Here is a 22,035-nt window from a genome sequence, read left to right as displayed (position 1 = left end):
CTGAAAACATGTTTTATCTCAATCTTCAGCTCCTTTGGACAAGTAAAGTAAAATCTGTTGCATAATACTATGAGAGGAGGCAGAATAGTTTAAAAGACAACTTGAACAACCACAAAAACAGGACTTTCATTCATATTAACTGCATGGATGAATAAATTAATATCCAGCAAAACATACAGAGTGTGAGCTAATTAGAGTCCCAACTTAATGTCCTCTCAGTCAGTGCTTGTGCATTATATAACAGGCAGCCGGGTCTGCTCTCGAATAACATTAAATGATGAAATTGATGAAAAAATGTATACGTGGATTCATTATGAGGGGGCAGCGGCAAGCGTCCCTCATGTTTACGACGGTTATTAATTAAGATTTCAATGGCCAAAATTCATCAGTGATGCAGCCTGAGAGGACACCGAAAACTAGTCAACATCCTCCAAAGCATAACATATTTTACTCTCTCTCACTGTTCCTTCTTGCACACCAGGTGCAAATATCACACAAGCATGTAGCTCTGTCATTTGTGAAATAAGTAGAAGCATTAACATAAAAGACACTTGACAAAAAGCCATCACTTCAACAAAAAGATGAAGCCAGCAATGTGATGTATTCCATGTCTGAAAGGGGTTTTATTGGGTTCCTGCCTGGTATGATTACAGTAAGTTCACAGGCTTTGACTGCAGTTACCGTATGTGTGAGGGTTTCAGTCATAGGTTTTGCTGTCAGATTGATGGCTGAACTCTGTCTCTCCACAGGCTTAGGGAAGAGGAAGAGGGTGATGGATGAGAAGGAGATGATGATACCTCTGGAGTTGGGGTATGTACAAGAGGCTGAGAGAAATAAAGCTCTGGCTTATGAAGTGCTTCACTTCTGACTGTGTTGAAATCTTTGTCACTTGTATGCCCATATCCACTCATGTTCTCGCTTGTACTATTCTCATTGTTCTTCATGAACAACTTTGATGTTTTTTCATTCTTAAAACCAGGTGGCGTAGAGAAACAAGAGTCAAAACAGCGTTCTGGGCGGCCGCAGGGCGAGGTGGCGTACTACGCCCCGTGTGGCAAGAACTAAGGCAGTACCCAGATGTGATGAAGGTACCTCGGCGTACCAGCACTGCAGCATTGTCTACAGCTGTGATCCAGAAGCAAATGTTCTGAGGCAAAATGAATGGGCAGTTGAGTTTGTAACAGGGTAGGAATACGAGAGAGACCAAATCACGCCATTGTGGGTGGAGGGAAATTTCTACTAATAATTACAACACTGCCCATTCACATTGCTCAAACAAATGCTTGGTGTATCAGGATTTGTTAATGTTATCTCTGCTTTTGCTCCAGCTGCACTCCGCCCCACCCCAACCCCAAACCCAACCCAACCCCAACCCCAACCCCAACCCCAACCCCCCTGCTTTCCTGTGACCCTAATAGTGAGAGATGATTTTCTTAGATACACTCTTGTGCCACTTTTTTCACCTCTCCCTTCCCCAAAAAACGATTAATGGTTAGTGTTGGGATGCACAGCTCTAGGCCCCATTTTAACAATATATTATAGATAGACTATAATCTTCTGTTTGCTTCATACATTGATTGTCAGAACTGCCTTTGAGCGCAGTAGTCCAAACAGAAAAATATCTACTCAGGATCATTCACTCACTGCTAGTCAGTCAGTAGGCAGTAAAAAGCCAAGCATGGTGCTGATAAATAAGAAAGGGCCTGAATTGTGCACCCCAAGGTCAGAACCGTTTTTCTTCCCTGAGAGATTTTGCTCTTTTTTTGTCCCCTGGCTTTTATAATGATTAGCAGCACTGCACAGATGCACACTGTAACCTTAGACTCCCTCGAATCTAGTGCCTCCCAGTTGCTTTTCAATGTCGCTAATTTCCCTTTTTTTTCTGCCTAAACCAACGCCATTATTATTTTCTCTTCTATAGTATCTATCCAGAAATGGAATAAGTGGCCTCACGCGTGATAATTTTAGCTTCAGTGCAAAGATAAGGGTTGGTGACTTCTATGAAGCCAGAGAAGGACCCCAGGTGACTGCCTTTCATCTCTCTCTCTCTCTCTCTCTCTCTCCCTGATCCCTGTTCATCTTTTCATCTAGCGGCAGGCAAAGCTTCATGCAGCAGTCACTGTCAGGGCATGGATAGGAATCAACCAAAATCCTCAGTAGTTCTAGTTCATAGACCTCTCACTGTGCATGGAGAAATGTAATAATCAGCTGACATTACTTCCACAGGTGACCAGTGATATATGCCATGTTATGTGTCTGTGATACAGAGAGATAAACTAGAAAATAGATAGCTGTGTATTATTGGAAGCAGAACAGAGGAAATAGAATAAATACATGCAGTGCTGAGGGGCCAGAAAAACAGTGAGGATAAAACCTAAAATAGATGATCATCAAATGAGTAATTCTTATTTATTGTACTGTTTAGCCAGCTTTTTCCATGTTTATAATAGAACATTGAATAATGCATGATTTAAAAAATGCAGAATCTAAGTTTTTATACTCTTTTGAATACACCCAGATCAGTCTAGGTAATGATTAAATTGTCCTTTGTCACACAAATTGTTGTATGTACTTGTTGTACTATCTGTCAAAACAAATCTTTCATTGTTGCCTCCCCAACTCCCCAACTCCCCCCGATCTCTCCATGTCCACTTTATTTTCTCTCTCCAGGGTTTACAGTGGAGCCTGTTGAAGGAAGAGGAGGTCATTCCTCATATTTTGGCGATGGAAGGTCGGAGGGGTCGCCCCCCAAATTCAGACCGTCAGTTAGCAAGCGAAGGTGGCAAAGGTAGCCGACGGAGAAAGGGACGACCCCCTAATGTGGGCGATCCACTGGTGCCGGAGGGCCCCAGTCCCAGTGAGGTCAAACTTCTGCGCAAACTAGAGGCTCAAGGTTAGCAGAGGAAATGAGCCTTGAAATATGTTTGTCATAAGTATGTGTTCCATTAATCAACCAGCCGTTATATACATGCCAGAGGCCAAAGAACTGATTCAAAACTAGTTTATTTGTGTTTTTAATATTTCTACTGTAAATATATGCAAACTTTCTCCATCTGGTGTACTAGAAACATCTATTTTCATGTGTAGAAATAGCCAGATACATGTCAGGATCATTCAGAGTTGTTATCTTGGGGCATTATTAAGTTGTCTTTCTTGATGTTTGCCTATGCCGAGCTTTTAGCTTTGATAATAACATAACTGCAGATGTTGGAGGATGATTACAAAGTCGAAGCATCTTTTATGGCACCAGAGCCCTCTGGTAGAATTACACAGACATTTGTAGCCAAGTAAAAATATTTTAATCATTTATATCTCGATTTTGAAAATGTCATTAGCAAAATTGCGTACATTTTTCCTATTGGGGAAAAATGAATAATTTATTTTAAATAGATATCTCTAATTTTTATGTAAATTTTAGTAAAAAAGAATGATCTCAGTCAAACATGCTTTATCAGGCTATAGCAGCATATAGGTACTCTCCAGAAATTTCTCATTGACATGGCCTTTCTTTCCTCACTGTGCAGAAATCGCCCGGCAGGCAGCCCAGATGAAACTGATGAGAAAACTGGAAAAGCAAGCATTGGCGCGTGCAGCCAAAGAAGCCCGGAAACAGCAAGGTAAACTCATTTCTTTTAGTGCATTTAACAAGAGTACAGAGCCAGAAGCAAGGCAGTCCTGGTTAATCGGTCAGTCAGTCTTTCAACTACTTTGATCTAAATGCATGTAATAAAGACCAGCCCCACCATTTGCCCCTGTAGGGCCAATAGTGATGCTTTTATAGTCTTTGAACACAAGATTTAATATTCTTATACGCTAATCTCCATTGCTGGCATGAATGAATAATTCTGGTTTCAGAATATTAATACCTTTTAATTTTTTACCTACACACAGTGTCATCTCAAGAGTGTGAGCTTGGTCGTTAGATGGAAAGACAGAGCCCAAATTTCTTCTCTTAGACCTGTAATATATTCAGAAATGTATAATGCGCTGAATTATTAAAATATAAAGTCTGCAGAGAAAACAATTATCATCTGTGCTTTCAACATCTGAGCACCCCTGCTATTATAACACACGTCTTTAATTCAACTTTTATAGCTGGTAAGAAGAAAAAAAAAAAGATGCTTAGATGGTTCAGTTGTATAAATCTGGTAACAAAAACTATCTGCTGATATCTTAGATGTGCTGTCTATCTAAAATCCTAGAATCACTGGTCAGCTCAACACAATGTGCTTCCATGAAGGTTAATAATGTCCTCTAGCCATTGCAGTCGGTGTTTAGACTTGGTCAGAGTGTGATAACTGCTGCAACTACTGTTGGTTTTTATACTGTCGCTCACAACAACATGGTGTTAGATAAGTTGTGTTTAATTTGTCTTGATGGTTATGCTTAAATAGCTGGTTTAACTTTACTAAATTCCTTACTACTTAAAGTTAGAGTCACTAAATAATCTAATAATTTTCATGCATTTAAAATAGTGTGTTTGTGTTGGTTGTGATTGTTGCTTGTCACTGTCTCACGTTACTTGTGATCTAGTTCTCTATATTCCTTGAACTCTTGTGTAAAATATATTTTGATTTCAGTGAGACCTCCTAAATAAATAAAGTTTAAAAACTGTAATCACCTCTGATATAAATACAGTTGATAGTCCTGTTACGTAGGTCATTTTTGTGGATACTAATGTAAAACTCAATTGTCTCTTGTAGCTATCATGGCAGCGGAGGAGAGAAGGAAGCAGAAAGAGCAGATCAAGATCCTGAAGCAGCAGGTGGGTTTGCTTCACACCTGTGCTGACAAATCTTTTTCTTTCCTTTCTCCTTATCTAAAGTGTCCTGACACACATCGTCCCCGTGTGCACAACAGGAAGTGATGAACGCTTATTTTCTGATGCTTTTGCTTTTCAATCGTCATCATTACTAGACTTATTGTCGTGTCTCTTTGCCCACCCTTACTGGAGCCGAGTGATTGGAAAGTGGTTTCATCTAAGGATGTTTTCCAATGTCTAAAATATTAAGAGATTATGTTGTTGTTTTTTTTTGTTTCTGTTTTTTTTTTTAATAGGAGAAGATCAAGCGTATTCAGCAAATTCGGATGGAGAAGGAACTCAGGGCACAGCAAATTTTGGAGGTACAGAATCTGATCCAACAGCACCTCTGATTAAGCAGAACATTCCTGGATAGCTACAGCCCCTCAGTCTATAGTGTTTTAATCTTCCTAAAGCTCATTACTGAACAGCAGCATGCATTGGAGGAGTTGCGTCTTCTTAGGCATAATTCCACATGGAACTAATGCTAAATTGGTCTTGGTTGACGGCTGTTGAATATTAAAAAGGCTGTTGCTGCCTTTTCAGACCTTATTTAAATTGGACAGAAAAGTATTTTTTTCATCAGACAACAGTAACAGTTTAGCATAAGTGGGTCGAGGAAAAAAAAAAGGTGCTGTTTTCCACAAACACACATGCAAAGATGCATGCGTATCCACAGACACACATACCCAGGCACACACAATTATACTGTAGGAGCTTCAAAGTGTTTTAGCAGGACTAAATCAATTTTGAGTTGACACGGTTGGCAAGCCACTCTTAACGGGAGGCTTCAACATTTTCACAATTACGTGTTAAAGAGATACATTATTCATTCGCTGTGTTTTACAAATTTGACTGGCATTCAGGAGCATGAAATCTTTGCTCAAACCAGAAAACTGCAAACAATCAGTTAAAGTGCAGCAAAGCCCTCATCCAAGACTGATTGATATATGTCTTTCTTTATGATTTTTGACCTTAATCTGTATTCACAGGCAAAACGGAGAAAGAAGGAAGAAGTCGCCAATGCCAAAATAATGGAGGCTGAAAAACGGATAAAGGTATATTTATGTTTTTAATAAAACCCCTGGAACAGGTATTATAATAGTCATGCATGTACATTGGACAATATGGTATTACTCAAAAATCACATGAATTGAATCATTTTATATTTACCAAGATACAAGGCTTTTTCCACTGAAGAAGTAGCTGGCAATAAAATTCAGAGCGGCCCTTTGAAATGGGCTGAAATTCCATCAGTCCGTGGTGATTTTCATGATATTGGCGCTATGGAAGCATATTGATTTTTCCTCATCCTCTCTTTCTTGCCTTCAAGGAGAAAGAATTGAGGAGACAGCAGGCAGAGATTCTGAAACACCAGGTAAGCTTTAACTACAACTTGCTCAGCCTCTTTAAGATATTAGTTAATGCTGAATAAAACCCTTCACCTCAAACTTCCCTTGAATAAGAATTTGCAGTTATTAAGTTACTTACTGGGATGATTGTGACTGTATATATGTGTGTGTGTGTGCGTGTGTGTGTGTGTGTAAGTATATTTGTGCCTCTATGTGCATTTAAATGTAGGCATGTGCGAGTATATATAAATGTGGGTGTGCAAGTGGTTAATTAGCAAACATCAGCTTAATGAAAGTCTTCAGTATTTCTCTTAATTAAACCCCTTGCTTATTGGTATTGGATATTACTTCTGTTCCATAATATTTTGCCAACTCTCTCTGCCAGGAGTTGGAGAGGCATAGACTAGATATGGTATGGGTATGTTTATTTTTGTACATCTAACACCTGCATCGTGTAACTGGTTGTGTTATGGTTGTCATAGCAATGCATTAAGTGTAGCACTGGCTGCTGTCATACTACATTCTTCTGCATGGCTTTCCAGCAAAACCAACAAAAGAGAAAAAGAGTCAGTATGCTGCCTCCATCTGCTCGTCCTGAGGGACAACTGACCCTGTCACGGTGGCCAGGCAGCTTCTGTCCCCCTCCCCCATCCTCCCCTCTCTATTCAGAATGCATTGCAAAGATTGCCAATCCACACTCACTGTCTTAAAGTGCACTCGAGGAGTTTCCATCCATCACATACATCGTCTAACTGTTGCATTGGAGTAGCCTGTGTTACCCGTGAGTGCTTGACGATTCGGCCCAGACATTGAGCTTGTGTCTGTTCGTTCATGCATCTGTTCTGCAGTCCACAGAGTGCTGGACTTTAACCTGCCCCATCCCAGCCTCTGTCATTCACTGTTCCTGTACTCTGCACAAAGAATGAAAAGAGCTACTGAGAATCATTTTGTCTTCATGGTGGAGAGATTTCCAGTCAGATTTTCCCCCGCGTTTGATGAGGATACACTACAACTTTTGGTTTAAAATAGTTCTGACAGAGTGTAAAACAACAATATAATCAATTCCACCATGAGGACAAATATGGTTCTGTGTGGCATTTTATTTTGGCCTGGCTGTCCTGCTTGTAGCCCTTCTCACTCATACACAGTCGCAGCTGAATCTAAAGGTCTGCCTATCTGTTTCACAGTAAACTCTGAGCCGATTGTTGAATCAACCCCTTGTACCTTCACTCGTGGCACAATGAAGGGGGGGGCAAATTGAGATACATGAAATAATCCTGGTATTTAAGACTGTCAACATGCAGTTGTACTGAATTTAATGCATTGTACCATATTATCATAATAACCTTTAGCACATGCAATGTTTTTGATGAAATGAAAAGCTAGAAAACGTTGAATGCCACAGGCTTTATGTCCTTTTTGAACTTGTCCTTTTTGAAGTTTTCCATTTTAAGATAAATCAACCAGTAAGGACATAGAAATATTGTAGCAGAGTGCCTGGCATCCCGCCTATTTTGTTTATCACAATGACAAAACAATCCACACAAACAGCCCATTTTAGTCACTAGGTGCTGGAAACGTTCTTGGCAAGCCTTAATAGTGGCAATTGTGTGTTTCTGGTGGATCACAGAGGGAATGACAGCCTGATACGGTGGAGCGGGAAACCTAAAGAGATCAAATAAAATGATAGCCAGTCACCAGTGATTCCTGTGCCCTTTTGCAGCAGACTGTGTATCATGCACCAAAGAACAACATAGATGTCTCATCCTCAGCAGTCACATACTGTGCTAATACTTAAGCTGCCAAAACCACTGAGGTGGAACTGCTCTGTTTGTAGCTTCTTTTAACCATTCATTCCTCTTTGTCATCCCCTCACCAAATATTAGTGATGTGTCAAATAAACATTAGCATTGACTCATGTAATAGAATTTATTATTTTGATCGTAATGCCAATGTGGCATGTCAGATGACTTTTTGCAACCAGTATTTTGTTGCTTTTGTTGTGTCAAGCTTTAGTTTAGAGGCGCCGTCACTGATTCCAGCTGCTTCTCTTTTTTGAGCCTGTCATCACATCTACTTTGTATCGCATCTATGTGTTGCTTTTTGGTTGTCATCGTACTACTGTATTCTTCACTTATGCTTCCACCATACATGTGAAAGTGTATACATGTGAAGCATCGTTTTGTGTTTGTTCAAGTATGGTGCCTCTATGGAATTTAGTGCATCACAATTTTACATTAATACATACTAAATGTAGTTGACCTTGACTGGTGTATGTACAACGTGTGCTTGTTAATATGCCTCTGTTCTTTGCCACTGTAGGAGAGAGAGAGGAGGAGGCAACATGTAATGCTGATGAAGGCTGTCGAGTCTCGCAAGAAAGCAGAGGTAGTCCATATGCACACAAATACATGCAGAAACACACACATGGACACAAAAACACTGTCCACTCCATAAAAAGAGCCTAAGTCATTATTCCCTGGAAGGATTCCCGCTTTCTCTCCTTTTTGTGCACTCTTTCCCTCCATTCATTTTTTTTCTACACACTTACCAAGTCAAAAGATTCTGGCCCTCGAGCACTTTTCCTTTGAATGCACAGCAGCATTAGGCTGAATTCTAATACAGCTCAGCAAAGTCAAGTAAACTTTTTTGTATGTTTTCACACGCACACACCACACACATATGCATGCATACATACACACAAATGAATACGCACACTTTTCCTCCTAATGCTCCCTTGAATTTTGGACTCTCTAGGAGCGTGAGCGCTTGCGGCAGGAAAAAAGGGATGAGAAGCGCCTGAACAAAGAGCGTAAATTGGAGCAACGCAGGCTGGAGCTGGAGATAGCGAGAGAACTGAAGAAGCCAAATGAAGACATGTGTCTGTCTGATCATAAGGTAGTTGAGACATTAGCTCATCTGGTCAGTGCTGAGAAGGTTGTTGAGTGTTATTGAGCACAAAGAAAATAATGTACCTTTTAAAGCTGTGTTTCTATTCTATTCTTTCTACTGTGTGATGTTCACTTGATTATTTGTTGTTTGCATTGAAGTGCTACTAAATTTGTAGAATTTAGGTAACAAGATGGGATGGACAATATGATGATGATGATGATGATAATGATGATGATGATGATGATGATGATGATGATGATGATGATGATGATGATGATGATTAAATAGTAAGTTTATCATGTTCTTTAGGGGCATTACTTAAAATAAGACCTCATGGCAGTGAGCATTTTATTTGTGGAAGTGGGCGCCCCCAAGTGGCTTAATGGGAGTACTGCATAATGTACAAAAATAAGCTGTCATTAATATAAATTGGGAAGCACCATCCTTATAATATTCAACAGATGTTTAATATATTCCAATTTCCTGTGTTTGTTTCAGTAAATACTTTCTACAGTCCACACAAAAACTTGGAACAAAACTAATTTTACTCACTTTCATCTGTCCAGCTTCTCCCTGACTTCTCCCGAATCCCGGGGCTGATCCTGCCAGGACGTGCCGTGTCTGACTGCCTGATGCTGATGCAGTTCCTGCGAGGCTTTGGGAAGGTTTTGGGGCTGGACTTGAGTTTGGATGTGCCCACGCTGGGCATGTTACAGGAGGGTTTGCTCAATGTTGGGGACAGCATGGGCCAAGTCCAAGACCTTCTGGTCAAACTGCTTTCTCTGGCAGTCTGTGATCCTGGTTTGCCACCTGGACAAAAGGTGAGCTATTTGTCCTTCAGTATTACACCTGCCACTACCACCATACCATCTACATTTGACCACCTACTACCTTAAAATACGTAATACTTGTCAATGCACCAGACATGGATTTCTTCTTATTTTTCAAAATTAATAATTTCACCTCATAAAATATTTAAATTTATTACAACTCAAACTTTTAACAGATTTTAAATGCAGGACTTACTGCACTGTATGTTGGTTATTATTTCCATTACGGTACTGTTGTTTTGTAGTTAGTGATTATTTCAATACTTTGAATAAGTGCACTGACATATTGCACGGTTATTAACAGTGATCTTAGAAGTCAAATCAACTTAAATGTATCAAAGACGTGCTCGTCAACTTTCCTCCTTCATCACCTTCCTCTTCTCTACTAGACAAAGACCATGCTGGGGGACCACCTGACCAACGTTGGCATTAACAGGGATAATGTATCTGAGGTGCTACAGATGTACATGGGGGCCCATTGTGCCAATACAGAACTGGCCCTTCTGGCCCTCAGTCTGAAAACCAAGGCCTTCCAGGCACACACGCCTGTCCAGAAGGCCTCAATCCTGGGCTTCCTGGCTAATGAGCTGGCCTGCAGCAAAGCTGTTATCAGGTGGGTGAAGCAGCTAAAACTGAAAGCTCAGAGTGTCTCACTGAGCACTGTCAAGTATGTGCCTCTTTTATATACATCCAACCACTATAAAATGTGGGTGGATGGTTATAAAGTGATCTGCATTACTTCCTCTACCTCTGAACTCAAACAATAAAAACAAAATCAGCCAATCACACACCTAATAAAGCTGCAGTAGGGAGCAAGAGAGCCATTTTGATTTTAACTAAATTCATTAATATGTGCTGCAGGATACTACCTTATTAAACTTTTTACTTTGATCACTGCCAGCCTCTCTGAGCATACTTACTTATTGTGAGATTCTGATACTAAATGCCAGAAATATGTATTAACATACTATAAGCAACTGACAAAAAAAAATACTGCATTTCCTCTTGCAGTGAGATCGATAAGGGCCTGGACCAGATGGCAAACATGAGGAAAGACAAGGTTATTATGGAGGGGAAACTCAAGAAGTAAGTTATCTTTAATTTAAAAAAAGACCAGATTTGATTTTCTATACACTGTCATGCTCAATGTATGCGTGTTAATCAAGGTTGAGGACCATTCATGCCAAACGCACTGGAAAGAGGGAGGCAAGTGTGGGTGTGGAGGAGAATCAGTCCATTGGTACTCCCTCCTCTGCCGTCAAACGCAAGAGGAAACTGGGTGCAGACAGTGATGATGAGGACGAGGACGACGAGGACAGTGATGACCAGGCCGAGGAGGATGATGACGAAGAGGAGGAAGAAATTAAGAAGGTTAAAAAAGTAGAGCTATATGATGAGGTAAGAAATATAGATCCATCTATAGATTTGTTATGAAAGCTGACCTAAGAGGATGGCTAACAGACTTTGTGTTTTCGCTGTCCTGTCAGGATGAAGTTGACCAAGCCACCAGTATCGAGGAACTGGAGAAGCAGATAGAGAAATTAGCCAAGGTATGTTCTCTATCAAAATGTGCAAGTGCTGTATCAGAGTAAATACCTATTATCTTCAATTTATAAGGCATCAGAAAATGAATGCACGGTTGGTTCACACCGCTAATATGTGATTAAAACAGGGAAACAGTCACTGTAGATAAAAATTCTCTTGGGAAAGTTACTATGACGAGATAAACCACAGAAAGTGAACGTGTTTTTACTGTTTTTAATTTCTCACCATCACTATAAATGGTGTGTGTGACTTTGCACTGTATATTGCCATAAAGGTATGTCTGTTTTTAAGTATAATACACAAGAGCAACATCCCAACACTGTAGGTGATCTGATTTTTTTGATTTTTTTTCTTGAACCAAGAACTGCTTTAATACACAGTATTGATGCCAGCCATGTGTAATGTACATTTTATATACATGTATGCTGACATATGGCTGTTGCTAATGAAGGCATTAATTAGCTAAATAAATTACCTCATTAGCATAGCATGTAAGGGTTAATATATCACAGAGATTACAAAGGGACATTAGGCAGCATAATTGTCTTTTGTTTTCCTGAAGGTCTGTTGATCAAAACATGTATAGAAATGAAAATAAATATGTTATGTTCAATTTCAGCAACATCATCAGACCAGAAGAAAGCTGTTTGAGATATCACATTCTCTGCGCTCCATGATGTACGGCCAGGACCGTTACCGCCGCCGGTACTGGGTACTTCCCCACTGTGGAGGGGTCTTCATTGAAGCAATGGAGAGTGGAGAAGGTAGTTACCATACAATACACACTAAAGGCCTTTTCACACCTATCTTGTTTGGTCCAAACCTTTGGTATTTTCAGTTTGATCCAAAGCAACATCATAGGTGTGAAACCTCCCCCAGACTATGGAAACTATATGAAATATGTAACTGTCTATAATAACTATGTCTATAATAAGTATATGAAACTGTTGAACCATGGTCAGAAGAAAAGAGGTGGTCTTGGTCTGGATCAAACTGAACCATGGTTTGGTTCATTTCTAGTCTGAAAACATTTTTTGGATGGTTCAGACTTACAAACTACAGGAAGTTCAGCTGTCATCATAACCAAAATGCCATACCACATGCAGAGAGAAAGACACCGAGTCTTTAATTGAAATATGGTCCAACAATGTCATAAAAAGTCAAATGGATACAACTTGTTTGGTTTGGACTTTCAGGTGTGAAAAGGCTCTTAAGTCTTGTTGTATGCTTAAATTTGACAAAAAATATCTGGAGAAACTTGTAACAAACATTGTAAGAAGAAAAAAGAAGAAATCTGCTTGTCCAGCTGTTTGTGGCAGTGTGAAATTAGCTGATGTAGATTTACTTTATCTTAATTCTCTGAACCAACCATAAGACTAATTTGAGATTGCATCTGTAAACTAAAATATAACTCAACTCTACTAAGCTTCCGTAATCAAGTGTAGAATCATATTACAGAATAATCAGCACTCGGTTACAAAAGCGACCACTATAATTGAGTTTTCACTTATATTAACAATCTACTCTATAATCTTATTTCCTTGCAGCTCCAGAGGAACTGGAGGAAGAGCGACAGAGAAGGAGGAGAGCAGCAGAGGAGGTCAAGGTCAAAGAGGAACCTCAGGAGATAGAGCTGCAGAAGGAGAAACTCACCAACCTTGATGGTCAGAGCATTTGCACACAAGGCTTGGAGCAACAGACAGATGAGGAGAAGGAGCACGAGGGGAAGGAAAACTCCTCAGCTCTCTTCTACCAGCAACCAGGCTGTGTATCTACACTGTGCACAGTTCGGGATGTCAACAAAGATGTTGGCAGAGAAACTGTGAAGACAGAGGATAAGGAGAATCCCCATGTGAGACAAAATGGCAGCCCTGTGGGCACTCCTAATACCGCTACCATAGTGACATCATCCTCCCCCACTAACAATACCTCTGAGCTCACAGTAGCAACAACTCCTTCCATGGTGACCACTAATGACACTGCAAATATCCCTCCCCTAGCCTCCACTTCTTTATCTGTCCCATGCCTGACAGCCCCACGAGAAAGCCCAGGGAACACTCCTCCACCCCCCGCTCCATCTCCACAGCTTTCATTGCAAGCCAACGACCAGCTCCTCAGAGTCCTGACAGAGAGGAGTGGACACTGGTTCAGTCTTCTCCCTCGCAACCCCTGTGACCTCTCTTCCGTCACCACAACTCTACCAGGAGTGCCCCGTGTATCCCCCCAGGCGTCCTCTACCCCTGCCAGGCCCAGATCCCCACCTCCATCCCCTGCACTTCCTCTCACCCCTTCTGCTGCTTCAGCCTCTGCCAGCCCGCACCACCCAGCTGGCCTCCTCACATACCCACTATCAGCCCTGCAGGTGAGGCTGCTGGCTGGACATAGAACAATCAAAATAGCTGATTTTCTGTACAATTACCTGTCAAGTTAACTTCTTGACTCCTCCTCCTCTGCCTTGCTCACCCTTTTTTCCCCTCTTTTCTCCCCAGGTGAAGTCAGGTGGCTCATTGCTAGGAGTTTCTTTTGGAAGCTGGCCCAGTGGCATGATGAGTCCCAGCCTGCCTCTGTGCAGCAGCCCCATGCCGGGTCACTCTCTGGAGGGCAACACAGCAGCAAGTGTCTCCAGTAAGAGTGAATCACCTTTACCTCGCATCGAGAAAACCTCATCCATGCCCTCTCCTGCCTTGGAGATGCCCAAATCCCTCGACCACCTGACAGCTCGGCCCATCCCAGAGGGTGAGTAACAAAATCCATCTAAGTCGCTCATATTTTAATTGAAATGAATTCACCTACCTGAAAAGTTTTCAATTGCATGAATAATCCAAGATAATTGGATTAGGGAGTGTTCTGCTCTGCTGTACACAATTTGATCGGGGTCTATAACAAAGCAGAAAGAAGAACCTTTTTGCAGTCATGTATGTTCAGTGTCTTCTTGCTTACATGCTTGTTTGTGTTAATTGTCTCAGAGATGCTGACAGGTTGGTGGCGGGTGTCTGACATTGAGGAGCTGAGGGCTCTAGTCAATGCTCTCCACAGCCGAGGCATGAGAGAGAAAGGCCTCCAGAGGCAAATGCAGAAGTACTTGGAGATCATCCCCCAGGTCTGCACTAAACACAGAGACGGTGAGTGATACAGCACTCCTCCAAGCACATACTCAGTGTGCTCTGTTTTGATTCATGGGAAGTAGATCCTTTTTATAGTAATACAAAAGATTTAGTCTTGGTGTCATTCACTTGAAGGCAGTCTAAGGCGTTTTCACACCTACAGTTTGTTTGCTTTTGTCTGAATCAGTGGATGAGTTGTTGCATTTTCCCTTTGGTTCAGTTTGGTTTCACACAGCAACATTTCAAGTAAACCAAAATGTACCAACTAAACCCCTGTGGGAGCTGTCAGTCTGTTCATGGGTCAGAAATCTTATGGGGTTGGCGGGTGGGAAAAAGAGAGTTTGTGTTTCAAAAATGGCACATAGGCTACAACATTTATAAAAGGCTTCATTTTCCTTCTCACCAGAACAAAACAGAAAATAAAACTAATGTATGAACCACAGCACTCAGGGATTAAATAAAACGTATACCACAGAGGAGGGCGGATTATGTTAGTGAAATGGTCTTTGAACATATTTTCTATCAGCAATAAAGTGTACTACTGTTATTATTGAAATAAACAGCGTCTCTCTCTCTGTGGTACTGAAAGACGCACACGGCAACTACTTTTCAACTGTTTTCTTATTATTATTATTCATATTCTTATTAATAAAAACAATGATAAACAAAAGCTAAATCAAGTGCTTTATAAATGGTATATCTACCATTTCTGACCATGAAAACTACTTGTTGTGTTTTTCTTTTTTTTCACCTTGGTGCCCCCTAGCACAGCAAATTGAATGGTGCCGCTGGGCACCAGCCTGAAGCAATATATGGCTCAGTTGTTTGGACCATATACAAAGCCAAAATATGTGAGCAGAATATCACATTTGAACGCACTCCAAGTAAATGTCTAGAGAACAATGTCTTCCTTCATGCTGCTTTTAGACAGCTAAAGAAGAGAGAGATTAATGCGCAGGGCAGCTGGTTACGGGTTATCCAAAAAATGTGCAATGCTTCCTGTATGGTTGGATCACTTTCATACCGCAAACGAACCGTACTACAGTTCTTTTGTAACAAGACTGAGACCTCCTCTTCTTTAAGGTTTTGGTCCAGTATTTGGTCCACAGTGTGATTGCTGTGTGCACACCTGCCAAAGTGAACCGCACCAAGGGAGTAAACGCTTCAGGGTTCAAATCGACCAAACTAAACAAGGCAGGTGTGAAAGCGCCCTTTATTATTTATGATTGAACGTCATCGTCCTGTAGGAATATCTTTATGTGTTTGGCCACTCCGTTCATGTGTTCATGCCTGCGTCTCTGTGTGTTCATGGCTGACTGATATCTGACATGTGTATATCTGTCATATCATTCATCTAGTGGCCATGATCGAACTGCATGAGCTGGAGGAGAGCCAGGTCAGTGTGGAGTCGGTGCGAGGCTGGTGTGTGGAGGAGCAGGCGATGGAGATGGACATCGCTGTGCTGCAGCAGGTGGAGGAACTGGAGAGGAAAGTGACTGCAGCCAGCCTGCAGGTCAAGGTAAAATACTTGGATACTAAACAGATTTTGCTAGTAATGTAATATCTCTAAACACATGAAGTACTGTGGTAAGGGGCCAAATGACTTAAAAACTGTTTTCTTCTCCAGGGCTGGACATATCCGGACCCTCAGTCCGAGCGGGAGGATCTGGTGTATTACGAGCACAAGCCCCTCACCAAATCAGTGCCAGTGTCAGCGGGAGACAAAGACTCCAAAGATCATCCAGAGGAGCGGGGGGAGAAGGGCGGGGTGTTGCGTCACCTGGACAACCCACTGGACATAGCAGTGACACGTCTGGCCGATCTGGAGCGCAACATCGAGAGAAGGTACCTGAGGAGCCCCTTAGGTACCACCATTCAGATCAGGCTGGATAATGTGGGTACGGTCACTGTCCCTGCCCCCGCCCCATCCACTAGTGCTGACAGGGAAGGGTAGGTCATTTCTCCAACCAAAGCTCCCCACTCTCCCACTAAGACCCTTTCCTCTCTCTGTGTGTGCTTTACGTTTCCCATATTACTCAAAAGGGAGGGTCTTCGCTGCTTTCGCAGCTGATTTTTGTGGTGGCTTGTTGCACTTTTGTTGTTTCTTTGGTCTTGTGCAGTTTTTGGGGGCGGGGGTACTTCACTCCACTCCACTCAGTTTTATTTCCTGTTCAGCCATTTTTTTTACTGGTATTGTCTCTTTATTTTTCCGCAGTCATCTGCATGGTGTTGTGCGTTAGTAACCTTGGCTATGGGCATACTCATGGCTCCCACTTTACAGTATACACTTACACAGGTTCCACTCCTTCACTCTTTCTGCATGAATATCCCCTTAACATGACGAAATCAGTGTGTACCTCTCCCCAGTGCCCTATACCCCCAAAATCCTCATACCTGTCTCTGCACAGCTGGAGCTCTTTATGGTCTGCTGTCTTGTTGGCGGCTGGTGGAACTGATACAATTAACTGCTTTATTTGTCTAAACGCCCACATATCCACATATATACGCATGTATTTGCGTTTGTCACAACCTTCCCATCATTCCTCATTATCTTCTCTTAGTGGTGAGGAGGAGGTGGCCCACGGCATGAAGGTTTGGAGGAAGGCACTGACTGAAGTGCGTAGTGCTGCCCAGTTGGCCATGTGCATCCAGCAACTGCAGAAGTCTATCGCCTGGGAGCGGTCCATCATGAAAGTGGTGAGCAGCAGAATAATAGTAGAAGCACAATCTCATTACTAAATAAATATGTACGTCATCTTGTGTGTTTTTACTGATGTTTTTAATGGATTTACTTGTTCTTCAGTACTGTCAGATATGCAGGAAGGGCGACAACGAAGACCTCCTCCTGCTGTGTGATGGCTGTGACAAAGGCTGCCACACTTATTGTCACAAACCCAAAATCACTACTATCCCAGAGGGAGACTGGTACTGCCCGTCCTGCATATCCAAGGTATCAGAACATTTTGTCATGTATCATCAACTGTCCTCAATGACCCATTTGTTGACATATCAATCATGTAAAATCGATCATTCTCTGTATATTTTTACTTGAAGAGTTTGGGAAAATATCCACGCCATAAAAGGACTTTGCCAGTGTCGGTTTTTGAAAACAAGTACAGATATGTTTGTATTAAAGCTGCAAATAGATAATATTATTAGCCCATATTCAGTATTTTAAAAGCAAACAATTTTAATTTGTATTAATGTCTTCTCTATTGCAAGGATTTGACATTTTTATCCCTAATCCTTTATTACATTTCATCAAAATATTTATTTTCAGCAGTCCAAATTCAACCTTTATACTTTTACAATTGTCATAAACTCTCCATTAATATTCATTTTAATTAAACTGTGAAGAGCTTGTGGAAAACAAATAAAGAAGGTTTAATCACAAACTTTACAGACATTTTCATGTAAATTTGGTCAAGGGTGAATACAATTATTGGTATTGTAAGATATGAGAAGTTGATTTAATATTTTAGAAAAGGCCGTATGAGACCGTAGGTCTAATTGTACATTAGACTATTAGTTTTAATTGCGCTTGACCTGAGGATACACATTGTTTACTCTGTGCAGGCAAGCGGTCCATCCCCTAAAATCAAGAAACCTCCAAGCAAACCAGTAGCATCCACCGCAGGAGGCAGTAAGAAAGGCGGAGAGGCAAAGAAGAATGGCAAGCAGGCCAGTAATGGGGAGGCGGAGGAGGACGATTCGGCCAGTGCTAGCAACACACCCAAGAAAGGAGCTAAAGACAACAGCAGGAAGAGGAAAACAGAGGAGAGCTCACCTGCTCTGCCAGCAGCCAATCAGGAGGGACCTGTGTGTGTGAAACGAGCCAAGACGGCTAGAGACAATAACAGGGACCTGGGATTATGCAGGTATGTGCTCCCAGCTTGCTCATACTTGTCTCTCTCTTAGATTCTCCATTTATTTATCAACCCTCCTCATCATATAGTAGCTGCCACCTGCTGTACGACAAAAAAGGTGCAAGAAGCTGATGTGTTTTTACTCTATTAGTAAATATATACATTGTGATTAAACCCTAAAAACCAGGATTGTGTTGAAAACTTGTTACACGTTGAATTATTTTATTCAAACCTAAAAAGTTATTTACCCCTCATGACAGGCACACGGTCAGATATAAGCTGTACGATTTAGCTGATATTCGTTGATATTCAGTGAAGTATATTTCATGAGACATAGATGTCTTTGCCATAGTTAATAAAAACATACATATTCCTAAAAAGCTTACATCAAATATCAATTTTAAAACCTGTAATAGCTGATTTTTTTTTGGCCTTTGGAAGCAGCAGAAGCGAGCTATAAACACTACATTGACATATTATCACCTTTTAAGTCAGCTCTGTTCTGCTCTTTAACACCTCCTGGGGGAAACATCTGTCTCTTTAGCAGCTAAATGCTCCACCATGTGTTACATGGTGCGGAGCATGTGACGCAGGCGAGGAGACAGGGATATGTTAGGTATTTATTTTAAGGTGAGGCAAAGTTGAATGCAGGCATGGGGAAGCATGGGCCGAGGTAAACTGGGGAAAAGGGAGCAAGTCTGGAGCAGAATCTGTGGGGGGGAAGCAGAGTAGATCAGGGCTGACGAGACGAGGGGACAGGAGACAGAGCAGATGTGACTGCAGGGAACAAGAGACAGGGTTAAACCAGGAAAACAGGCAGCAACAAGACAACTGTGTAAATGACTTGAAGCCTTCCCTGAATGAGCAGAGGCTGCAATCTGACAGGGCTGAGTATAAGTAGACGTCTTGATTATGAAACGGGTTGCAGTCGGTGGGGCTCCACAGCTTTCCCCACTCATACAATCACCGACACAGGGAGAGAACCACTGGGTAAGTGGCAGCAATTAGGGAGACACAGGACTGAGGCAGGAATTGTGACGCCATGTTCACCAGCTAGTTCCTACCTGTGTCTGTATGTAGTCTGGTGTTGGGCAGGTAGTTACTATCAGGTTTTTCTACATGCTGCAGACAAAAATGGTCAAAATGAATCCAAATAGTAAAGTTGTGGATAAAATTTAAAAAAACAATTAGCAAATAGACACTAAAAAACATGCTGTAGAGATGAGGGGAACTGCAGGGTTGGATGATAATTCTCTGTGGGTTTGTTTCTATAAGAGACCCCTTTCACAAATGAGTGTTCATGTGACTCATTGCAAGTATAAAATATTGTTTAAAACCACTTTAAACTTCCCAATGTGAGACATCTTCTCTGTATGATATCAAAAGCCTAACAAATAAACTTTTGTGTTTGTGTGCTCAACAGGGTACTCCTTGCAGAGTTGGAGCGGCATCAGGATGCATGGCCTTTTCTCACACCTGTCAACCTGAAATCAGTCCCTGGCTACAAGAAGGTCATCAAGAAACCTATGGACTTCTCCACCATACGTGAGAAGCTTGTGAGCAGCCAGTGAGTGCCCGTCTTCTCTGTTTTCCTCTACTGAAAGAGTTCAGGGCCATTGCACAGAATTTAAAGTCCGAGTTGTGTTTTACGGGAAATAAGTTTTAGTTACACCACAAAATGTCATGTATCAGCTGTTATATGTTCTCATCTCCAGATTTTCTTTATGTTTCAGGTATCAAAACCTGGAGACTTTCATCATTGATGTCAACTTGGTCTTTGATAACTGTGAAAAATTCAATGAAGACAATTCAGAGATTGGTCGAGCCGGTCATACCATGAGGAAGTTCTTCGAGAAGCGCTGGACTGAGCTTCTGAAACAAACAAACTAAAACGTCTGTTCATATTCTCCCCATAAACCCTTTCTTCTTTTCATATCGGGGCACCTGGTTTTATTTTTATTTTTTGTTTTTATTTTTATTTTTGTTGGAGAATGTGCAGGATGAAAGAAGTCAATTCATTAAAAAGGAGCCCATGGTGTGCTAAGAGAGATGTCACCTTGAAAAAAAAAAAAAAAAAAAAAAAGTCGTTACATGAGGTGCGCTGGATTTATTACAACAGGGATAAAAGCCCCAAAGAGTCCCAGAGCAATGGGGTGTCGTAGTGCAATACCATTCCCTGTCTCCGAACACTGCACTGAATGAATCCTCAACTGTCACTGATATGTCTGCGGTAGAATACTTTCCACTACTTGTAAATAGTTTTTTGTTATTTAATCGTATTATAGTGAATGTATTTAATTTTGTAATAATTATTTATGAATCAAGGTCCACTTCATTTTCTATGAAAAGGAAGAATCAGCTGAACTGCTTTGAATTGAAAAGGAATGTGTCTTTGTGTTATGATTTTTTCTCCCAAATATCAAACAAAGCCAAGAAAAAAAAAACTGTTTACACTGTTCAGTGCTTTGGGGCATCAGAGGACTTTATTCATTTGTTCAAACTGTAAAACTGCATTTATTTACAGGAACATCAGAGGGACAGTTAGACAATGGTGATTCATGTGTATATACTGTTTATTAATGTCAATATTATGTCTTGTTTGGAACGATGTGTAAAAATTGTTTAAGAATATTAAGATATTGTTTATGCCTTAGAATGATTGTAGCATCTATTTTAGTGAACGTGATGAAAACATTATCATAAATATTGTTTGTACAGTATATACATATCCTCTGCAAACACTGTGGTATCCTTAATCTTGGTAGTGCCTACCCTTCCAACAGGGGCATGTAGGGGATGTTATTGTTTTTAGTTTTCATTCTTATGACGACATTATTTTTTATATGATTTTAATCCAACAAGGCCTCCAAAGCTGGACAGTGACACAGAAATCATTCCTCACCATAGAAGAAGAAGAAGAAAAAAAAAAGGAACAACAAGCATTCAGTTATGCTTCCATGATGCATTTCCTCGTTATCTGCCACAATACAGAGGACCTAAGGCCATTTGTAACCACTGTGTTGAACCTTGCTGTGTGTTGTGGCCTGATGGAGGCAGCTAGATTTTTTTGTACCCAAGTCAAGAGTACTTGAAGTTACTTTATTTAAGATATTGTGGAATAAAAGTATCATTCTTTTGTAGGAGCTTTATTTTTCACTAGTGTGTGGCACGGACCTATTAAAAGGATGTTTTTCAACGTAACTGACTTTTGTTCTTTTATCTCACACAACTACTTTAAAGTCAGGTTAAAGGGAAGTCTGGAAGTATGTAATGTCCCTTTTTACTTTCAAATTAGAAATGATTTATGTATTGAAGGCTGCGTGTTGACAGATGCTGCAAATACAAGGTGTAAACTGGTTCACAAAGGCTTGTTTTTCAGGGTATTATGTCAGTTACTCATTATAAAATAACATACCCAGCTTTGCTAACATATACATGCTAAAAATGAAAATCTAAAACTTTTCAAATCCGGATGAGTCTGAGGATGGATTACAAAAAATGTGACAAGGGCATATGATCCAAAGCTTATTTACCCTTGGTATGATATACATTTTAATGTCTGTTTAAACTAATTTTTAAAAAAACAGCTTTCTTGTTACCAAACCACCCTACTTCTACATTTAGTGCAGAGGAGGGAATTGAACT

At 40.9% G+C, this 22,035-nt stretch overlaps 1 protein-coding gene across 1 annotated transcript in view; it reads left to right on the top strand.

Annotated features, from left to right (window-relative positions):
* Positions 1 to 21,591, top strand: part of LOC133984721 (bromodomain adjacent to zinc finger domain protein 2B-like) — a 75,105-nt gene extending 53,514 nt beyond the window's left edge. The window contains 29 exon segments of the mRNA XM_062424182.1: positions 750 to 810; positions 980 to 1,010; positions 1,012 to 1,057; positions 1,060 to 1,088; positions 2,671 to 2,893; positions 3,525 to 3,617; positions 4,704 to 4,765; positions 5,059 to 5,124; positions 5,794 to 5,859; positions 6,135 to 6,179; positions 6,539 to 6,565; positions 8,476 to 8,541; positions 8,911 to 9,051; positions 9,612 to 9,866; positions 10,265 to 10,488; positions 10,887 to 10,961; positions 11,042 to 11,273; positions 11,363 to 11,425; positions 12,040 to 12,184; positions 12,968 to 13,782; positions 13,910 to 14,156; positions 14,387 to 14,542; positions 15,883 to 16,043; positions 16,152 to 16,474; positions 17,086 to 17,221; positions 17,328 to 17,474; positions 18,101 to 18,402; positions 19,814 to 19,957; positions 20,124 to 21,591. Of these exon segments, the coding sequence (XP_062280166.1) occupies positions 750 to 810; positions 980 to 1,010; positions 1,012 to 1,057; positions 1,060 to 1,088; positions 2,671 to 2,893; positions 3,525 to 3,617; positions 4,704 to 4,765; positions 5,059 to 5,124; positions 5,794 to 5,859; positions 6,135 to 6,179; positions 6,539 to 6,565; positions 8,476 to 8,541; positions 8,911 to 9,051; positions 9,612 to 9,866; positions 10,265 to 10,488; positions 10,887 to 10,961; positions 11,042 to 11,273; positions 11,363 to 11,425; positions 12,040 to 12,184; positions 12,968 to 13,782; positions 13,910 to 14,156; positions 14,387 to 14,542; positions 15,883 to 16,043; positions 16,152 to 16,474; positions 17,086 to 17,221; positions 17,328 to 17,474; positions 18,101 to 18,402; positions 19,814 to 19,957; positions 20,124 to 20,280 (4,538 nt within the window). The 3' untranslated portion in view covers positions 20,281 to 21,591.
* The last annotated feature ends 444 nt before the right edge of the window (positions 21,592 to 22,035 follow it).

The sequence above is a fragment of the Scomber scombrus genome, chromosome 1 (assembly GCF_963691925.1).
Source record: "Scomber scombrus chromosome 1, fScoSco1.1, whole genome shotgun sequence".
Taxonomy (NCBI): domain Eukaryota; kingdom Metazoa; phylum Chordata; class Actinopteri; order Scombriformes; family Scombridae; genus Scomber; species Scomber scombrus.
The sequence above is the reverse complement of the archived record's forward strand: the minus strand, read 5'-3'. Positions and strand labels throughout refer to the sequence as shown.